The sequence below is a fragment of the Plectropomus leopardus genome, chromosome 12 (assembly GCF_008729295.1).
Source record: "Plectropomus leopardus isolate mb chromosome 12, YSFRI_Pleo_2.0, whole genome shotgun sequence".
Lineage (NCBI taxonomy): Eukaryota > Metazoa > Chordata > Actinopteri > Perciformes > Serranidae > Plectropomus > Plectropomus leopardus.
Genome location: NC_056474.1, coordinates 26552532 through 26575104, shown reverse-complemented (window position 1 = coordinate 26575104; position 22573 = coordinate 26552532). Strand labels below are relative to the sequence as shown.

Here is a 22573-nt window from a genome sequence, read left to right as displayed (position 1 = left end):
ATCCAAACCCTCTGAGCCCCAGTTTGCGATTTCCTCCTCCTCTGCCTTTAATTTTATTGACAGCTCTGTTTGCCCATCCTTCACAGCAGCTATCAAGAAAGCAGCTGTGGTCTATATTTTCCAGCGCTGCCTCAGCAGGGGACTGATGACAGCGATCATAGGAGAAGGATTTGAGACAGCTGGGTTATAAAACCTACCGAGTCTATAAGTCTGTGAAATATATTAAATTGTTATCTTGAGACTAAATGGGCTATTGTCTTCAGTTCGTCTTGTGCCGAAGACTCTCATGGGAGTTTCTCTTGACCTCTTGTAGCTGTTGCTCAACGGGGAATTGAGCCTAATGTTGAAAATGCAATTACTGTGACTTAGAGTTGGAGAAAAGTCAGTGGAATACAAACAGTTTATAGATAAAAGATGCCAAAGGAGGAATTGGCCCTCCTACAGATGCACCTTTTCTGAATTAAAGAGTCCACATTTTATTTTGTTCAAAGATACAGTCAGTAATTTACTTGATTTGCTGTAGGTCTCAGCAAAAAAAATCAAATTTAAATTTTCATGGTTTCTTCCAGCAGTGAAGACATAAACTGGAACATGGCCGCAGTGCAAGAAGTTTTTCTGTATCATGTTGCAAAAAGCCTCACATGGTGGATTCTCGGCATGCCTCAGTTTATGGTATTTGGAACCAAATATTGAATATGATTGTTTGAGATGATGTTTGAAGCCAGAGGGCAGAGGAGGCAGGCAGAGGTTTGCAGATTGATGGACATACTGTCGGATGAAACAGAATAAGCTGACTGGAAGGCTTTTGAGAAAAAATAGAAAAAAACAACCCATGGTGTGTCGAAAAAGTTAGTGGATGAGGGCAAAAGTACATCCAACGCATACATGTCTCCATCCCGTTTCCTAAAGCCGAGCACATATCCCAACAACCCCTGACCTGCTGCAGTAGCAGTACTGTCGTAATGTCACTTTTCTGAGTTACTGCATCTGAAAAATCAGATTTAGTTCTGCAATAAATTCAGAGCAGTGTAGAGTCACGGCAGCCCAAGGCCTTGTGAGACACCAGTTGGTCTCTACAGCCACATTTAGTCAGGGTGCAAAGAAGAAAAAAAAACAAGTGTTGAAAGCTCACTACTGAAGGGTCCATGATCCAAATGCGAACAGATCTGAGGATTAAAAAGTGCTATCAATCTCAAACTGAATGACAGGTTTTCTAATATGAAGATGGCAGCAAAGTTTGACATGCTTTAAAAGCAAAATACACAACTTTTTTTCATTAATCAGAAGTAAAAGATTGGATGGATAGATTTTGGATCTATTAGCGAAACACTAAAATCTTACTATTTAAAACTGAACAGAAAGTGAAACTCATTTATTCTCGATTCGAAGCCAAGGGGATTTTTTTTTTTTTTTTTTTTTGGAGAAAATTAATGTGTCTGAGAAGTATTGGTTATACTTTTGGATAAATGAGATTTTGATTATTAGTCTGTTCTCACTCCCAACTAGCCAAATACTGCCACTTTGTCACTGATGTTTGTGTCAAACACAGACGCAAAGAGGCAACCTTCAGAGCAATATCATATACACTTATATTACATATATATTTCATGAGAATGTTGAGTCAAACCATGTTTTTTCTAAATCTAATCACATGCATTTTTGCGCAAGAAAATGAAAATAAAAATGTGTTTTACCTATGTTGTAAGTGTATTTTTGAAAAAGGACTGCAAGCACGTAACAAGCAGAAACGGCACATTTCCCGTAAAAATGGAACCATATTTATAAAAGACACAGTGAGTGTAAATTTACATGCTGTTGCAGAACATCAGAACAGATGCTGGAAAATAGCATATTTAGATGGGATATTCCCCTGACAAAGCAATGATATTTGACTAGACGTGTTGGGATTACGTGTATGAGTTTGTAAATGAATGTTTTGATATCATACGTGATAATGATATCATTATCATTTTTCATCTGTTGTTAAAGTGGCCCCCAATTGAACAATAAATCAATACACTGGCTGTTTTCCATAGAGGCATACGAAAAAACAATGTTTTCTTCACAGATTATAGGCAGCATGATTCACTGATATGGAAATGATCATTTTGTGGGTGAAGTATTCTTTTAATTAACTTCTCTTATTGCATGATTACTGCTTATAAACATGATTTTGAACTAAAGACTATTTCAGAAGTCTACAGAAAACTGTGAAATATTTCTATTTGGCATCTCTAAGACCCTGGCTGTGAAACATTGTTCAATAAAATGGATTCTTAGACATGCGCTAATAAACATCTGTAAATGACACCAACTTATGACAGCACTTTTTTACACATAAGTATGGTTTGATTTCTGTTATTGTTTTATAACAGACAATTTGACTTTTTTTGAGAGTGAGTCTAATTGAATGATTGATAGACCATATCTGGTGTAATAGCAATTTTCCTTCATCATTTTTATATTTTGTCACCTTCATCAAATATGCCAGCTCAGTCTGCGGATAATAGAATACCATATTAGACTTTAAGATCAGGAGAAAAAGGGGGGGAATAAAGGGAAATAGCTGATTTGGCAATTAAATGAAAATGCTGTAATAGGTTTTCTCTCTAGAAGATCACTTTATAGGAATATTGATCTCAAAATGTTTAATAATCACAGCTAAATTATACTATAATCACAATAACAATTTTCCTGTGTTTTTTTCCCCAAATAAACATGACATTACCTTTTTCATGGCTGCCTTTTTAGCCATACATAGTGCTCATCAGAGACTTTACAGAAATCCAATAATACTTGCATAATCTTATTAGAGTTGTCACACAGACATCATGCACAAATATAATACATTTAAGAGTTTTGCAGTGCCAGAGCAGGATTACAGCTTCTCCACTTAGTGACATCTATCCCAATTTTAGGATTTCTGAAGCGACAGCAATTTCATGAAGTGTTTTGTTCTGCTGGAGGATACAGAGCTGGACTTTAAGTTTAGAAATGTCATTTTACACTAACATTATAATGGCATAATGCTGTTGTTTTTTCATCATTATTACAGACATATGATATTCCTATGATGACATTAAGATCCAGAAAGCACCACGCACATAGAACCCCTACCCTCACATCAGATGTGATTAATGCAATAAATCATTTTAACAAACTCTTCGAACAAATTGAAATTCTTATAGGGTGTTCTGGAGCTTGACTTCTTTGTGTGCTTATTTCGCAAAAAGAAGGTTTGATTTCTCGGCCCTGCATCTGCTCCGTTAAGTCTCTGTGGGATTGGATTTTCTTTCCCTTCACTCCAAAGACGTGCAGCCCATTCAGGCCGACTGGAGAATTTTAATTGACCAAAGGTGTGAGTGTGAATGATAGTCTGTACGAGTGAGTTAGCTCTGTAATGAACAGATGATCTGTGAAGGGTGTTCCCTCTGTGCATGCTGGGACAGGCTCCAGACCAGTCTCTGAATGAATATAAGCAGAGAAAGAAATCCAACTTTTTGGTCAAAAGATATCAGTCCAGCAGGTGGCAGCAGACTCACACTGAAGTGTTCAGCTGGCTGGGCCTGTTTATGTAAGCGATGCTGGACATGCTGCGGTTTCAGTTTCAGTGGAACTGTCGATGCTTTAATAAAGTGCCCTACATTTAGCACAATATGGCACATCAGTCAGTTCATTACTGTTATTGTCATGAACTCAGAAACAGTTCATGACTGCTGTGAAGCTGGAGGAGCCAACACTCCTGCATGCACAGCTTCATTCAAGATTCATTTACAGTAACAGCAAGCTGGTAAGTGGTGTTAAAAGACAGAGAGATTGACATTTTTAAGCCTTTTGCACCTCTGACTTCAAACATTACAGATGAGTGTGTGTTCTCCCCAGGGTGCACTTCTGCATTACTGCAGGAAGGGGGGAAGTTTAACAAGTCAAAGTCAGCAAAAACTGGATTTGATGAGGTGTTATGTTGTTCTTGTAACAGGTGTGGTTTGAACCCAGATGCAGCACCACTGACAAAAAGGACGGTTCGTAATAGCCTTTAATACACCTCTTAGCAGAACACAGGATGAGCAACAGGAAATTTCAGTTCCCCAAATTGGGGTCTCCTGAGGCTCAGGATTGATCCAAAAGCTTCTGCAGGCCACGCCAAAGCAGAAGGCAATTGAGTTACTGGCGTCTGCAGGACCCACGCGCACACATAACAGATGGTTCAGCAGTGGCGTGTCCAGATGTTTTTTACTAGGGTGGACCAGGTGGGGCTCGGACGTATGCAGGGGTGGCATGAAGTGCGAGCGCTGCTGCGTGCACACGCATTGACATAGCTTTAATTTGCCATTTTTGTCTCCACCATCTATACCTACTTTAATTACTAACATTGCAGTGTTGTCACAACACAACACAACACAACACAGCACAACACAACACAACACAACACAACACAACACAACACAACACAACACAACACAGTGACACCACACAAATTCAAACTAGAGCTTCCATACTTTTTGAAAGAAATTATTCCTCCAAAAGTAAATAGCATGCTAGAAAGTATCAAGTTCCAACAACATTCAAGTGCCAAAAAAAATCCTGTGAGAGCAAACTTTTTAATAGTTGTATCAATTTATTTGTTTGTAAAATGGTTAGAAGGTAGAAGGTTAGACATTACTCTGGTACTCTGCGACATTACTCCCTCTCAGGTTTAAGACTGAATTGCACTGATAAACAAAAATTCAGTTTACTTGTCAACATTTCAAACTGACTGGGCAGATAGCCAGTCACAATGGGGTGGCACATGGGGTGGCCAATCAGATTTAAAGGGTGGCCCGTGCCACCCCAGGCCACTCCCTAGAAACGCCCCTGCGGTTCAGTAGTGCGCTGCTGTACCATGAAAGAGCAGGAGATGACATCCAACAAAGATAAGCGCACGGGAGACACAAAGACACCAGTGACAAGCAGGAAGAAGGTGGGTCAGGCCAAGCGAGGAGTTAAGGAACTGATAACGGTGAGTAATCTTTGTGGCGCACACACAAAGACGGTGTAGGCCACCACATGGCAAATAACTCCACATCAAAGGCTAGCGCAGGCAGATGAACAGCCGCTGGGGAAAAAACTCTACACAGCCAAGAGGAAAAGGCAAAACAGACTCTGAGAATGTGGAGGCAGAGCTTATGGTCAGAAACAGAAGGTTGAGGATTTTAACAAGGAGGCAAGTCATACAGGTGAGTCAGGGAAAGTCTTGCATGGGAACAGCAAAGAACAATCAGGCAAAAGGTGTCTGTGAGGCTGGTCTGTATACTGGCTGTGTGTAATCAGGAACAGGTGAACTGAGTTGCCTTGATGAGGTGGGCGTGACTTATCCTGAGGAGCGGGAAACCAGGGTGGATGGAAAATTACTGAATGGGAACTAGGTGACTGGGCAGGCATGGGCATGTTCTAAATGTGTCTTTTTTGTTGAGTTATTTTATTGATGATTGTCAATTTTAATCATTCATATTGTGAGAATTACAGATGAATGGGTGGTGGTGATTGTATCCTTAGATTTGGTTATGTAGGCCTCTTCACTCTGTCTGTCTGCTGAACTCTTTGTATGAACTCATACATACTCATAATTTTATTTCTTGCAGAAATCCCAAAGTTTCCAAAGAAATCAAATAAGTCGAGCTGAATTTGGGGGAAATTGATACAAATGGGGTGCAACGCATCTAAAATATATCATTTTAATAAATGCTGTAGGCATAAACATCACAGATGTTGGGGAGTAAATTCTTCACTCATATCTAAAAATTGAGAGGTGGAAAAAAAGGATCCAAATTAATATGTGAAACTATAAAACAGAGATTGTTTTGACAAGCTTAACGCTATTTAAAGACAAAATGAAAGGAGATGTTAAGGACTTCTGAAGTGTCCACATCTTTCTGAGTAATATTTTTCCTCGCTAGACAGATTTATGGAATTGCATTCCATTACATATGTTATGTGATGTTTTGATTCCAAACATTTTATGTTTTAAATAATTCAGACACTCACTATGAATCGTGAGTCTATGGTCATGTAGCTGATTGTAGCATAATGGCCCCCAAACTACAGAGGCCCCCAGGAAGTGAAGGAAATCCAGGCCCTGTAAAAGCACAATAATGGAGAATTAATAGAAATACGTGTGAATTAATGGGCAGAATATTACGTCACCACCACAGAGGTCGTCATGACTCTAGGAAACAATATTCCCTAGTCTGCATCATTACATCCATGATCTACATAGAGTGCATATAAAAAGCAAAAATATGAACACAAATGTAGAATAAATGGAAAATACTGACAGTGTAATTTATAAATTATGTTAAAACAGAAGAAGTTGGGTACAAAGGACAAAGAGACTCAGAGTCGAGTCCTTACACCAAACAAGTAGTTCAACAATTAGTGATGAGAGGACTGATTTTTCTATGTTAGTTACATGGTTGTGTTACTTACCCGCTAATAGAGAACCAACCTATTAAAGACACTTTTGATCCCCCACCCAGCTGGAAGAGCTGGGAGATTATGTTCCACAAGCTCTATTCATTTCTTTGTGTAATAAATTACCAACTCTGTTGCATGCCACAATCTTATAAACACAAGCAAAATAGCCATCAAGGAGATACCTTTTGTGAATTCAGTTAAAAGTGGCTGTTGTTCTTCGGCTCAGTGAATGTGTGCATTGTGCTGCGGCTCACTCAGTCATCAGCTTAGTGGGTGTGGGCTCCTGAATGAGAGTCGTGCTGAATGTCAATCAAACTGGACAAACGTCACATTGATAGAAACAAGAGTTGTGTTGAACAAGAGTTGCACTGCACCAGAATCACACAGAACAAAACGAGAGTTGCGCTGCATGAAGCGAAAGTTGCACTGACCAAGAGTCGCGTTGACCAACATGAGAGTTGTGCTGAACAAAAGTTGCACTGACTGAAAGGAAAGTTGCGCTGAACAAGAATTGCACTGAGCAACACAAGAGTTGCACTGAATAAGAGTCCGGTTGAATGAAACGAGAGTTTCGCTAAACATGAATTGCGCAAAGTAAAAGTTGCTTTGAACAAGACTGAAGAAGAGTCCCGTTGAGACAATGGGAGTCATACTAAACTAGAGTCACACTAAATGAGAGTTGGCCAGAATGGAACAGAATGAGTTATGCTGAACAAGAGTGGTGCTGAACGAGAGTTGTACTGAACAAAATGAGAGTGACACTGAATGAGAGTCATGCTGAACTAGAGTCGCACTAAACTAAAGTTGCGCTGAACAAGAGTCACGCTGAACAAGAGACGCACTGAATGAGTCGCACTGAATGAGTCGCACTGAGCAAGAGTTGCGCTGAACGAGAGTCGCGTTGATTAAGAGTTGCGCTGAGCAAGATTTGCGCTCAACGAAAGTCCCGTTGAATGAGAGTCGCGCTAAACAAGAGTCACGCTGAACTAGAGTCTCTTGGAAGTTAACCTGTCTATTATGCACAATTGTACATGTATCAAACAAAAGTAGGATTCTGGATTCACTACTGCTTGCAGATTGAATTAAAAGTGGTTCAAAATGGAAAGTTTGCTCGTAAATCTAACATCACTGACAGATATATATGCTGGAGTACCCCTTTCAATGATAGAACTGTATATAATGCCTATTTGTTGTCGTATTTTTATTGTTACTGCCGTACTGGAAACAGTATATTTCCAGCTCGCCCAGTGCTGTGCTCACTCAGACGGACAGATAGAGTTTATTCGGCAAGGCTCAAGTGCTGCATCAAAAAATTCAGCCAGATGACAGGGGAATTCTTAATGGTCAGACACACTGTTGGAGTGTCTGTTGGTATTTAGTGAGTGGGCAGTTGACCAAACACTGTCTCTGCCTTTTCTGCCGCCCTCAGCTGTTAACTTCCCTCCATGATCTATGTAGGACAATAAGAGGCCAAGCTGATGAGAATAAATCCCCATGAAGATTCCACTAACGGCATAACATCCCCCTCAACTTATTATTCCACTCACTTCATTGAACAATTAACCAATCTGACACAGAGGGCTAATGAACGCACTTAACTCTCTCTCTCGCACTCTATGTTTGTGTGTCTGTAATTGGTTATCATGTTCTATTTTTCTTTTTTGCCTCTAATGATCAGTTGTGTAAATAGAGTCTGTCACCTCCCAACACATGCACATATCTACACACACAGACACAGCCGCAGACTTCTCCCCTGAGTCTCGAGCCGCCACAACAACATTACAGCAGATATGATCACCCTGCTCGGAGCAGTCGACCGGCTCAGCTCCCAGGAAACCGCGCGGAGCAGATAAATAAAAAACCAAGGTCCAGACACTATCTCCTGCCCTCACCATTTAGAAATATTCTGCTGCCACGTGTATCTGAACATTCTCTGCAAATAAAGCAGCAGCCGGACAGCCGAAACAAATTGTCTATTCTGCAAGGGGAAAATACAGTCTTACTTAGGCCGGTGCTGCCTTTGTGGGCCTCCTGCTACAGGATTAGGTCTCAGGCTAGTCCTGGTTTCCCTCCGGCACAAAAAAAATCTCCTCTCCTCAGCTCATTGCTTCCACAAAGAGGACTGCAGTGGGATTTTGATGGTTTCTGATAGGATAGATAACCACAATAGAGCTACAGCGAGAAAAGACATCAGTTACTGACAGAAATGAAAAGAAGAGCTGCAAGAAAAGTGACTTTTCTGGGTTGTTTTTTTTAAATGCATATTTTAATTATGCTGAAACATAATTGTTTTATTTAGCACCCAATCCCTGCATGCAGTGGCTAAACAGTGTGCTGTAGTATGTAAATGTGGATAAGAGAGGGAGCGCTGGGCTGCATGCTTAGCAGTGTCTTTGAATGATTACTGTCTGGTATTAGGCAAATGCTCTATGCTTATGGGAGCATGATAAGGGATTATGTCGCCTCAAGTAACACCATGTCACCCAAAAGCAAGACAAGAAGCAATTCCAATGAAGATTTCTGACTAATAACGGCCCCTTTAACCCTGCTCTCCTCCCCTCCTCCCCTCCCTCTGAGCCGGAGTTTGCCAACAATGCAGAAACGAGGATTGCAGCAACACCTCGCGCACGTACAACTCTCATCCCAGTGTCCGTCACCAACCAGCAGGCCACTTTAATTATCCAGCTCCTCCATCCCTTCCCACTGCCTCTGAAGTGTAAATACCTCTTGTGTAATTTACCCTGAAGTTCCCATTCACTAATTACCCCTTCTAATCCCTACCCCCCTCCCGCACCTTTGCCGAAACCAACTCCCTGCTCCAGGTCTCCCCCTGTTGCACTATGGATTCCCTGTCGGCTTGCTATGGGGAGATCGAACTCTAATTAAGATTGTTAATGAAGATTTAATTTTCCACTTGAAATGAGCCAGTGAACTCTGGGAGCGTTCCCGAGCGAGACGCATGAGCGAGAGAGCGCGAGGAGGGAAGAAAGACAAGGGAAGACAAGAACCACGGTCGGCCTTAAAACCACAGGACCAGGTGGATTTCAGCACTTTGAAACCTGGCTCTAGATCTGCACCTTTCTCAAATAGGGTATTGAAAAATGTGTTTGAAAATTGATCAAATTGGTTAAATTTCCTTTGTGAACATGAGGAACTAGGCAATGAACAACTTGGTAAGAAAAGTTTCATAAATTGCAAGAAATTAGTAGATTTAAAAGATTGTTTTAATGTCTTGGATAAAAAAGAAAAACACTTGGGAAAATGTTTTTATAATTATCATAATAGCATATTTAAAATTATTTGCAGAATTATTATAATTTCTAAGCTTTTTTAAGGTCATTTTCTTTTTTTTACTTTGTTTTTCTTTTTTTCCTTTCTGGTGCTGATATACAGTTAATTTTCTTGTAATTTAATGAATTTCTTGCTAATGATTAGAGTATTTTTTCATTGTTCATTGCTTTCGTTCCATGTTTTTCGGACAAAAATCAAGCTAGTTTGCTCAGGTTTTAAAGCTCAACATCTATCGAGTTAACTGTCCCTTTTTCAGGGGTAATATTCAACATTTCATTGATATCCATATGAATGAGACCTCTTTACACTCTTTCAACAATTCCTCCTGACCTTCTTCTTACACATTTAAGCCAGCATTGCAGTATAGCATCAGCTTTTCTTAAAGCTTTAACATATTCCACATCTCATTTTTTTAGATCATTGGTACTATTCAACATTTTAACACATTCACACCAGTAATGCAGTGTAGTGTCAGCTTTTCAACATTTATCACTCACAGCAAGAATTTCTTCAAAAATTGCAGTCTACAGTTACATGTTTAAAATCATATAACAGATTTTTTAAAGCACTTTTTTAGGTCATTTTCTTGTCTGTTTGCTTTTTTTAATTTTTTAATTCTCTTTTTCTTTTTTGGTGCTAATAATCAGGTGTTTTTCTTGTACCTTTATACAGATTTCTCTCTAATCTTTGGGTAATTATTTTCTTCCTCTGCTCATTGCCTTCTTCCCATGTTTTTGAAAGAAATCAAGCCGATTTGCTTAGGTTTCAAAGGGTTAACCACGGGGGCAGGAAGTCATCACGTTCACGGAATTAAACTCGCCCACTGCTGAAATTCACCTACACGTTTTTTGTGTTTCCAAGCCTTTAAAGCCTATACGCACTTAAAATGCAAAGATGCACAAGCATAGACACACACTGCGCTCACACACTGGAGCACTCCCACTGTGCTGAATAGCCAGAGGGATTCTGCGTGTCAGTAAGGTTCAAACAGAATGAGGAATCTACACACACACACACACACACACACACACAAACACACACACACCAACTCGTGCATCCTGTGATGCAATCCTGCAGCACACTGAGTGTGTATGCACAGCTCTCCAGTACAGTAGTTAGTGATTCCCTGGTGTACGCCTTTAACGGAGCTCATTTTATCTCCAGCGCTGCCATTATACTATGATCAATTATGCATGCTGTAATTATTGACAGTGCCATGACAGCAGCAACTCACCTACGACTGCTGCATTGCGGTGTTGATGCTTGGGGCAGACTGATGAACGCACATATAGGCGGCGTAAATCGATAAGGATGGCAGTTACAAGTTGTATCAGTTTGGTGGCAGGGGGTTAAAGCGAGTCAAAGCTGTGTTTCGCCTCCAACCGACTTCACATCCTCTTTAGATACAGGATGTTGCTTCTGTAGGGGGCAAGTCAGCTCCACGAATCTCATCATTATGGGAATGCGCAGACACACAAGAGACAGCATTTTTTTTTTTTTTTTTTGCCTGGCGCTCAGCAGAATCAGCTCTAACCCAATCACAAATACAGTTTTATGTAACGCAACAGACTTGCATATTAACTGCTAATATGGTTCTCTCTATCTGTTCGCTCTCCCTCTGTTTCTCTCCCTCTCCTGACTTGAGGCGGGTATTATCATTGTAATCAAGCGGAGACCCAGCTAACACGATCATTCTCTAAACCATCATGTAGAAATAATCCCCTCCTTCATATTTGATTATTGTAATAAATCTTTTTAACCAGCTATTCAGTCACACAGCGATGGCGCACATCTCCCCGATCCATCATTCAGCCGAGGACGGAGGCCCGCGGAATACAGGAGAGCTGCGAGGATTTGGTAAGGGGCCTTGTTTTATTTGGTCGCAGCTGTAAGGTTTGCTCTATTTGCTGCTGCTCTTGGGTTCAACATGTCCTTTTTTTTTTTTTGCTTTTTTTATGCCGGCGAACAAACAGAGAGCCCCCTCCCCTCCGTCTGAAAGCGTGACTGCTCTGCAGAACTCTCCGTCTGTCCTCTATTACTGACCTCACATCCCCCCACCGGGCTGGATCAGACCAGACAAGGTGTTCCTTCATCCTGCAGTCAGACACACACATAAACACACACACACACGCTGTCTGAGGTTTGGAAATTTCAAGGGGCCAATTTGACAAGGCACACCCACCTACTCACAACAAGACACATGCTCACAAGGTGTGCACACATTTGTATGCACCGCACAGAGCATCTCTCAATCGTGCTCTCCTACTGTCTCTGTCTCTCTCTCTCACACACACACACACACACACACACACACACACACACACACACACACATGCACACACTCAAGCAGCAGAAGTCTGATTATCCTGAAATTTGCGCGGCTGCAGAAAGGAGGACAGAGTAGGTCTGACTCATCTCTTTGAAATAGTTCCTTTTTTATTCAAATTTACAAAAAGAAAAAGTACAACAGAAATAAATACACTTTGTTCAGCACACAATTGTGGAATTGTATCAACATCGTGCAAGAGCAATGAAGTCACCGGGGAGGCACAGAACCCACAGGGTCGATCTGTTTGCAGTTGAAAGGACTCTGGAGGTCACGACCTTTAATCTGCACCTTTAAGCTACATATCAATATATCTAAAAGCTGAGATACCTAGACTTAGCAAAGAGAGTTTTTTTTTGGGGACGAAGGACATGACAAATGGCCTGACAGGACCGTTTTCGTCAGTCACTGTGGGTTGGTGCATCTGAGTTAGCTTTAGGAGTGAGAAGGAGCCGCGGAGTGCTGCAGAGACTGCAGGCTTTTATTCTATTTAAAACAACTGATTCAACTAATCACGCTTTTGATTGAACCAATTTGCCGGGCTCAGGAGGTGGGATAATCAGCTACCGTCAAGTGGTTTAGTCGGCGCAGCGCTGCAGAACTCTGAAATAAGACAAATCAGGAGGATCATCGCTTTGATCCTGACCAATCAGCCACATCAGAACTTTGAATCAGACCAATCAGCAGAGATGAAAACACCTGGAGCCAATCAAGACGGTGGAATAAACCACATAATTGGGGGGCAAGAAAGGTCACTTTTTGGTATACCGATGCTAATTGGTTTTGCAATGGCTGGCCCAGAATTGGCAAACTGTTATGAAAATGAGTTTTTCTTATGAGTGTATGTGTGTGTGTGTGTGTGTGTGTGGAGAGGCAGAGAAAGTTGGCACATTCCACGTATATGCTAAAGAAAACGTTGCCCAGATGATTCATTGGAGAAGCAGCACATTAGTGCTTTTTACGACAAAACTCATTCTCATAACAGAATGATTCCAAGTTCTTTGGCAGTCATTTCAGGTTTACCAGTGAAATTATCATTCGAGACATCAAGTCATTGCATCCACTCTAAATCATCCAACGCTCTACTCCAATAAAATGAGGTTTAAAGGATAATTCGGTTTTATTACAACTTGGGTCTTGCTTATGTAGTTTTGATCATCATTTCTATCAGATATCATAACACTGTACACACCCGACTAATTGCTAAGAACAAATCAAAAAAGCATTGCTACAAAAAAAGTGAGAGGGCAAGAAAATCTTGGTCAGGCAACCCAGTAGGTTGTTAAAGAAATGCCTGTGTTAGGTTAGGGGGCAATAATTATGACTCTGTAAGTAATTAGACTTGTTAGACTAAGTACTGGCAAAGGTCATAATCTAAGTACTTGTTTCTTTTTTGGCATATGGCGAACAACTTCCGAACAATTCAGCCCTAAATCTTAAATGATGAAAATTAGTCTATTTAACTAATTAAAGGAAAATAAAGGAACCTTAAAATAAATAATTAAAAAGGTTTGTGTGTGGAGGGAAAAAAATGAAAATGCTGATTATTAAACATTTAAGAAATTAGGAAGTCTTTTACTGTTGCCTTTTCCAAATAGTTTAAAACGAGGAAAGAGCAATCTTAGTCAAAGAGCCTTGATTAATATTTCCATCTTTAAATGATCTCTAAATATCATTAAGTCTGAAATGATCAAGAATCAGGTTAGTTTTAGTGCAGCAGTGGCCATTTCAGAATAAACCTGCTTACTTCTCATTGTGCAAAAATCCCTCCGCGGTCTTAAACCTACATATATTTAAAAACTTCTCAGGCCTTTCAGCACCACCAGACTCCTCAGATCCAAAAAACGGCGAGGGACAGGGCTTTTTCTGAGGTGGCTCTTTGACTTTGAAAAAAGCCTGCCGGAGGCCATTAGACAGGCTAAGTCTGTTGATGCTTTCAAGATGCAATTTAAGATGCATCTCACTGCTGGAAAGATCGTCTTCTCATAAAACTGGGCTGTCTCTGTACTAGAAAGACACAAATACCTTTGAAACTGGATCTACATGTCCAGAGAAAAAGAGAAAAAGAAAAAAAGGGCATGTTTGATCATGAAGTAAAAATCCTAAAACTACCAGAATGCAATGTCCCGCACTCAACTGACTGACACCCCCTCTGGTGGGTGTTGAGATGCTTGTCCATTTGGAAGCAGGAAACAATATGGCCGTTGGCTGGTAACTAACATTCTCAAATTACAGTTAAATTGTGAGCTAAAACAAGTTTCTGGAGACATTTTCTGTGAGAAACAGGCAACATGGAAGCAGAATCTTGGTTGGTAATTTGATCAGCTTAGCTTTATTCTACAGTTTGATTGGAGTTTGATCTGAGAGTGGAGAGAAAAAGAAAGAGGGGCATCTCTCTCTATCTCTCTCGATCGCTACTATTCTCTTGTGTACTGTGGCATAAAGTACAATCTGTAGCTCAAGCAGCAGCCCTCGGATCATTAGAAACCTGCCAGATGACACAGATCTGCGCGCTGGTAAGGTAGAGGGAAGCTTTACACATAGTACTTGCATTGTTATGGTACAAAAATATCCATTTTAGACCCACTTATTCTCTGGCTTTTAATGTGTTTAATGTGTTTTTCTATTTTTTTGTTTAAATTGTGCTTCTATTTTAATCTTGCTTTATTCATCTAACTGATATGTCTCAGTGTTTGTCCTTCTTTGTGAAGCACTTTGGTACAAAGCTTGTTTGCTTTTAAAGTGCTTTATAAATGAAACTTCTAAGTTAAACGTGACAGGGAAAACAATTAATATCAGTTTAATACCAGTGTCACCCTGTTGAGGCTTCTTGCTTACTGACGACTACAAATTATATATTTGTCTGAGAGGCAGATGTAATTACACCTTTTCAACATGTAGCTAGAATAGATTTTCAGTCTCTCTCAGACACATTCACACTGAGCTTTTTAGTTACTTTATAGCTATCCGATTCACTCAGGATACATGAAAGAACGTAGAGTTAATGGGGTCAAAAACTTTCTAATAATCTTGCCAAGGAACAGTGTGTGCATGCGGCTAGTACGGCAGATCAGATTTAAGAAGTTGCACTGTGAAAGACAGTTTTTGTATTTGTATTTCTCTTATGAACCAGTTTGGCTGACCTTTTATTTAAGACCTGTAAACTTGTGTTTCTTGCCCCATTACAGTTAAAGTGATGTTTCTTAGTCCCAGATCTCAGCTGTTAACTTGCAGAGTACAGTGTTAATATCCCCGATAAAAATTATGACAAAAACTATGAAAATAACGCCCCTGTTGTAATAAACAAGAACTAGCCTTTAATCTTTTCACACAGTATATTGCTGTGAGTGTCTAATTGCTCAAATGTCACTTTCGATTAGTGTTACATAGCTGATGAAAGGTTTAAGTAGCTTTAGGGTTTTGAGGTATTGTTGATCAGCAACTTATAAATCCGATCAGCCTCAGAGGTTCTGTGCCCCCCCCCCCCTCACTCCTCTCCAGTTATTGTGCAGTATTTGTACATTGGTCCTGACACCATCCAGTCTGCACAGTGGCACTGTATGGACGAGTCTGTGGCTCAGGTAAAGGGTAAAGAGGTGTGTATGGGTCTGGATCGGCACGCAGCCTGACTTCCTGATTGGTTAACTAAGTGTTGACAGAAGCAGACCTTGACAACAAGATTATGGTGGACAATAGCAAAGCTGGCAGCTTGACTTTATGTGGGTGGCTTTACAGTGAACCAGTGACAAATGGTGACATTTCTGCGATGGCACACCAAAGACGTCCACATTCAGATTAGTGGCAAAATTCCCCTCGGGACTCCAAAAATTCAACAAATCTGACTGTTATTATTCCACAAAATTAGATCTAAGCCAGCATTTCTATGTGGGGCCCATGTGGGTAGAAAATGGGCTAATAAATATATAGGATTCTCCATGGGTTTATAATGGCTCTATGCCAACTGCCCACATAAGTGAGCTTACCAAACTGGGCCCCAGATAAGATGCCTGTTTTGGACCCATAACCACTTGATACCCAGATAGCCTTAGCATCACCCATGTGTGGCCCACTTGTTTAAACACACCCATATGGCATCAAGCCACTTTGAAACACGCATATAGGCTTAAGTTCTAAAAAACATGGTCAAAAGGCAGTAAGTCACTTAACAGGAAATTACATTTAAAAAGTGATTAAATAATAAAAATTTAACAAACAAACATAAATCATAATAATGAAACAGGAAAATTACTTAAAAAAAAGTCCCATTAAAAAAATATGTTTTACTGTAATTTTGAATTAATAATCATAATATTTATAAATGTAGTTTTGGGGACATTTTTACTGACCATTTTGAAAAATAATTTGATAGTAATAATTAATTCAAATCTATATTTATTTCTTTTTATTTTTCCTTGTTTCCAAACAAAATCAAGCCAACATGCTCAGGGTTAAATACTTGGGAAAGTGCAACACAAGAAAACTGATGTGTATCAGAGGGTTCGGAATCCGTGGACAATCCGATATAAAGCCCATTTCTCATCCTATTTACTACCCACATGGGCCCCACATACAAATATTTGCTGGGGAGAACATGCTTGGCTTCAGATCTACGTAGTGGTCGAGGCAGAGTAAAATGCAACATTAATACAGTCATTGACCTGCATTGCCTGAAATGCATGAAAGATGACATTTGATGGACAGCCACTTTCCCATACTTTTATTAAAAATCTCAAATGTGCAGTTTGTTATATTCTAGAGATAAGTAACTATCTATAAAACTTTCATATCTCTGAGGCAGTGCAACACTTATGACAGAGCTGTCCCAGAAACTTATTACAAATTCCACTTTCGCACATCATTTTACTTTTGTAGAATAATAACCCAGATTTGGGGAATTTTTTTCATTAGGGGAATTTTGCCTCGTCTCTCAGGGATCCTTCGCAGGGACGGGCTAGTTCTGAGGCTTCCTCTAACTAATATTTTGCACAACAAACTTCTGCCAGAGGCCACATGTATAATTGAATCTCTGGCTTGTCCATCTCAGACAAGCGCTACCACAAACCTGTTCACTTGTTACACAGGTGTTGAATACATGGTGTTGTTTTCAGTCCAGGGAAGCTGTTAAATCCAGCTCGTTTCTAATCTACAGTACATACAGATAGTCCCAACAGTGCTCCAAGTTCTGCTTTAGATTTTTTTTTCCATTTTATATACTCTCTTTTAGCAATAATATTCAGTGGTATTTACATTTGAAATGCGTTTACATACAGTCAAACATTGTATCTTTTGTTTTGTTTAATTGACATCTTATAAAACAACTGTAATCTTTGACATTTTTCATTATCTATTATTGAACATCACACAGTATAAAAGTGCATTCCAGCTGAAAACTCCAGCTCATTTGCATCCTGACCTTTAGCGAGAACAAAAAGCCTGTCGCGGGAGTCTCTGTGGTGTTGTTCCCTTATAATTTCATTACAGATCTATGGAAATTTTCATTTGGGAGGTACGAGAGTTCAAAACGGAATTGATTGCCTTTTTAAGGTTTGTTGTTGTTTTCAAAAAATCATGCATACGTTGTCCTCGAGACGTGTCAAGAGAGACTACAGCGGGGATAAAAAATAGGAGACTTCTTCCATAAAAACATTTAAGAGATGAATAATAGAGTCATCATTACTCCGTATAGTCGATGGAATACTCGTGGATGGGTTTGCTTTTATAATTTACCGTAGTACAATCAAAGCCGTGTGGTGTGCGTCAGTTCTTTTGTGTCTGTGTGTGTGTGTTTGTGTGTGAAATCTTTTGTAAACATACCAACACTCGACTACAAAAAGCTGGAGGGATGAGAGGGGTGGAGGGTAAGGGGGGGGTTGAGGATCACATCCCTAAATCATTTAAATTTTTCACAATGTCTGTTTTCCTCGTGGGCTGAGAGGAGGGAGAATCTTTTGCAGGATTTAAATGATTCATCATTTTCATTTGGAATGAAGTAGTGAGCTGAATAATTCACTTTTCTGCCACTGCAGATGGAATAAAAGTAACAGTTTCTGTACAATCGTCTCACTTTCCCTGGCCGTTTCTCTCTCTATACATCCATCTCCTGTCCCGCTGCTTTATATTCCAACACATATTTCATCCCCCTGCGTGTTATCCTACTTTCTAAACTTCCTCATTAAATGTTTACTCTTGCACATTGTCCCGGAAACTAATGGCGCAGCTTACGTATCATCAGTCGCCAGTCTCATCTTTAAATTGTCTCTGGGCGTCATGATTTCTCCCTGCCACTATTGCGCCGTCGTACGCACACACTCACACATATGCACATTCTCCTCGCACGCAAACACACACACATGCCGACACAAAGAGCAGACCGACACACACGACGAGAAAAACGTCTTTCTTCTTGTTTCCTGCTGTTTTCTCATTCCATACGTGAGAGTTGAATTAAATCGAGTCTTGGATGTTTGGGTTGTTTTTCTTTGTCCAAAGCGTTTAACAAATTGTTGCTGCCCCGAGCAGAAGCAGCCTCTGCATTGTCTCAGTATCTGTGCTCAACCATATCAGCGTTTCAACACTTATTGCTTTAAATTACATCAATCACTAACTCCCCCTGCCCTCGCACTCTCCTCCCTCCCTAGGCTCATTTTTCTCTGTCTCTTTTTATTACTTTGCCTCTTCATCTTTCTCTCCTTTAACTTCTCTTCACATTATTCTAGCTCTGGTTGCCTTTTCATCATCCTCCCATTCCCTCTTACCCCCTTTGCCCCTATTTGTTTCATTTGTATCTTTCCTCAGTCTTTCCCCTCTTCTCCTGCCTGCTCACCTCCCTCTTTTTTCTCTTTCTTCTCCAGCTCATCTTTCTTTTCCTTCTCCGTTTTGGCACCCTCATCGACTTTTTCCTTCTCTTCCCTTTCTTTCTCCCTGTCTTTGAAGAGTTGAGCTAATTTCTGGAACTGGGGACCCCACTCTTCCAGCCCCGCCCCCCACTCCTCCTTTTCTGGATCCTTCTCTCCTTCGCTCTCCAGGGAGCTGAGGGATCCAGCCCGGGACCCTGTGCCCTCCAGGCCGTACACCTGTACAGAGTCGTACGGTGGCTGCGATGGGTCAAAAGTGACCTGGGCGAGACGCAGGCGTAGGAACTCGCCCACCCTCAGTGCCAAGGAGGGCCCCCCGGACCCCGGAGCTCCTCTCGCAGCCTCCATTCCTGGAACCCAGCCGGCCCCGAAGCCCATCACTCCGCCGTATGCTGCCCGAGGCTGCCCCGGGAAGGGAAAAAGCTGGGGGGTTATATCCCTCCTGCCGAGAACATACCCCCCAAGACCAACCCGGTCACGCCAGTCCCCGATAAAGCCAGCTGCTTCTGGGTAGACAGATGATATCCCTCCGCCCTCCCTGTCTGGCCTCGCCACCACAAAGTTGCTCCCCATCTCTAGTCCTCCTCTCCCCAAGCTGCCGGGGTAGTCCCTCTGTCCAGAAACCTCCCCCTGCAGCACAGTGGCGTAGTTGCGTCCACTGGTAGGTTGTCCATCTGTGGTTGTGCCCCCATTTCCATTTCCATTACCCCCTCCCCCTCCTCCTCCACCACTTCCTCCTCCTCCTGCGCTAGAATCAGATTCGGCCTGGCCAGAGCTTGTGCGTTTCGGGGACAAACCCGCGCGGGAGGCCCTGCGTCCCGCCATGGGGAGGGTAGCCGAGTCGCACACCCATCCTCCCCCGCCGTGACCCTGGCCGATCATGGACCCGGATCGGGTCATGACGAGGTGCTGCTCCCGGGGTAATGTCTCCGACTGCACCTGGAGGGAACGTAGGCGAGCACGAGTGGTTTCAGTCTGGGGCTTGGGGAGGGTGTGGTACTGTTAGGTATGGTTCCAGTGACACAAAATGGGATGGAGGATCATTCGATGAGAGCCATAAAAAAAGCAGGTAGATGTGTGGGGGGGGATTTGCCCAAAATGGAAAAAAGCAGGACATAAAAAAAAGTGATTGAGAAGGAGGAGAAAGAGACAGCGAGCAGAACAGAGTGGAAGAAAGGCAGAGTTGGAAGAAGCCGTAGATATTAATTGAACACTAGAATGAGCTAACACTGCACTGTGAGAGGGAGATGGAGGGGGAAGTGATCGAGAGATAAAATATTTGAAAATTAAATAAAGGAAGGGCCAGACAGCCTTGCTATGGCCTAATAAATAAAACAAAACATAGAAAAGATAATGAAGAGCAGGATATAAATGTGCTGATATGTCTGAATCGTCATCCTCCGCCAGCGTTGTCCTGGACACTTCTGCTACCATCCAGAGATGAAAAACATCACAGCCTTCCAATCACTGCCACAATATGATATAACAGCTCAAACGCAAGCTTAATAATTATTTTATATTTGCTTAATTACTTTCTTACTTACTCGTTTGCTTATTTAATTTATTGATAAAGTCATTCATTTAATTTTAATGCTTTCTCCAATGCAGCCATCTATCATTAATCAAGTCATTTATTCCATTTTAATTCATTATTCAATGCAATGTCTATCACCTTTTCTCCTTCCTGAAACATCATCCATCCATCCACTTTAAAGAGTGTTGTAGCACAGAATTAATTCAGATGCCAGTTTCACGCCAAATGTTCAAGTATGCATCGTTTGCACATTGCAGAATAAAGGGTGTCATTACCTGAAACACAACATCCTAATAAATAGCTAACTGGGATGCTACCCACAACACTGTTATGGAGACAATAACAGGATTAATCTTCTGAACTGACATCTCTCATCATTTCTCTAAAAACTGGGTAGACCAGATGGAGCAGTAAAATTACTTAAAGGGTAGCTTTGGTATTTATGAACCTGGTTCCCATATCCCATGTTTTTGTGTCTAATGAAGAATACAATTTTTTAAATTTGTCCAGTATTGAGTGACACCGCTGCAGCCGGCAGTGGTGAAACAGGCTGCGATGTTAACGTGAATGGGCAACTGTGCGCCATCCATTTATGTTCACTTAAGTGCTTTTTTTGTTAAAAGAGTGAGATGTCTTTTGTTTTACCAGGAACAGAACTGAAATTGTTATCACAGGGAGGTCGGCAGATTTAGGGTCAAATAAGATCAGCTGAACTATGTAAGTTGTGTGTTTGTGTGAAAGTGGGGTCACAGTGATGCTTACCCAATCCACATCTTGGCTGTGGTTCACTTTGTCCTCGTTGCTGCCCTCTGTGCAGTTGCTTGCCGTTCCTGTCCCTCCTCCTCTCTCCTGGCTGTCACTGGTCCTCGGCGTTCCTCCGTCTGACGTGCTTACCCCACTTTGGGGTGCAGTCCCATCACGGCTTCCTGTGCGACTCCCTGTTCGGCTTCCTGTGCTAAGGTCTGTAGGAGCTATGTACACCGCCCCGGACTCCATGGCCCCCACCATGGCCCCCTGGTTCTGGATGACCAGAGAGTGGTCTGGCTGCCCTCCAGGAAAGCGGTATCCCAGTTCTGCCAGGCCTGGTTCAAATGTCCCGGCTGGTGTGCGGCGGAGAACAGGTAAGGTGTGGCTGCTGTAGCAGAGGCGACCATAGAGAGGGCCTCCTGGTCCTGAGTAGTTATGATCCATGCCTGGATTCTGGGCCCAGCTGTAGGTGCGAGCTTTGTCTTGGTTATGATGGGCATAACGTCTGCAAGACACAAAGGAAAATCTCAATTTATCTTTGGGAAGTCTGGTTCTTTTTTTGGCATTTCAGAAATTATTTGACAGCAAACAATAGAGCGACAGAAAAAAGGTCTCTGGCGTGAATCAGACTGGGACACTGTGCATAAATAGCATATGTCTGAAAGGTAAAAACAGGGTGAGGGTGTCTGGAGCAAGGGGAGATAAATCACTTGCATAGAAACACCAGCAACACTTGTTGTATTTAGAACAACTTAAATAAAAGACCAATGCATTTCGGCTTGTGGCCTTCATCAGGGTCATTGTAAAACATAACACAAACAGCATTTAGATAAGTTAGGAATGGAAAGAGCCAATGATTTGCTTGGAGTTACATGACCATAGGACTATAGATACACCATAGGCTGAAATGAGTTTGAGTTTATATGACTGGTTGTTTTTCTTTTTTTTTTTTTAAATTTCTACCTCATTTAAATGCTGTTTGTAACACGTCTTAAAGGTCCCATATTATGCCCATTTTCGGGTTCATATTTGTATTTTAGATTTCTCCTAGAACATGTTTACATACTTTAATGTTCACCAAACACTTTTTTTCTTATGCTATCTGCCTGAATATACCTGGATTGACCCATTTTCTGAAATGCTCCGTTTTAACGCCCGTCTCTTCCAACCAGTCTGCTCTGAATTGTGAGTGTTTCCAGGTATTTGGACATCTGCCCCCTCATTGTCTCTGCACTGTCACTGCAGACGGGTAATGACTGTAACAGCACTGTAATAGCAGTTTCTACGTTTATATAGAATAGTTGTGACATCACAAGGTCATGGAAGTCCTAACGGCTTATTTAAAGGCACAGTGTCTGACTATGGAGT

At 41.4% G+C, this 22573-nt stretch overlaps 1 protein-coding gene across 1 annotated transcript in view; it reads right to left on the bottom strand.

Moving 5' to 3' along the window:
- Positions 1–11895: 11895 nt before the first annotated feature.
- LOC121951304 (cadherin-2) overlaps positions 11896–22573 on the bottom strand; it is a 115187-nt gene continuing 104509 nt past the window's right edge. Inside the window, exons 12-14 of the mRNA XM_042497571.1 lie at positions 21221–21710; positions 18923–19863; positions 11896–11926 (exon numbers count right to left, since the gene is read on the bottom strand). Of these exons, the coding sequence (XP_042353505.1) occupies positions 11896–11926; positions 18923–19863; positions 21221–21710 (1462 nt within the window). The remainder of the gene's footprint in view (positions 11927–18922; positions 19864–21220; positions 21711–22573) is intronic.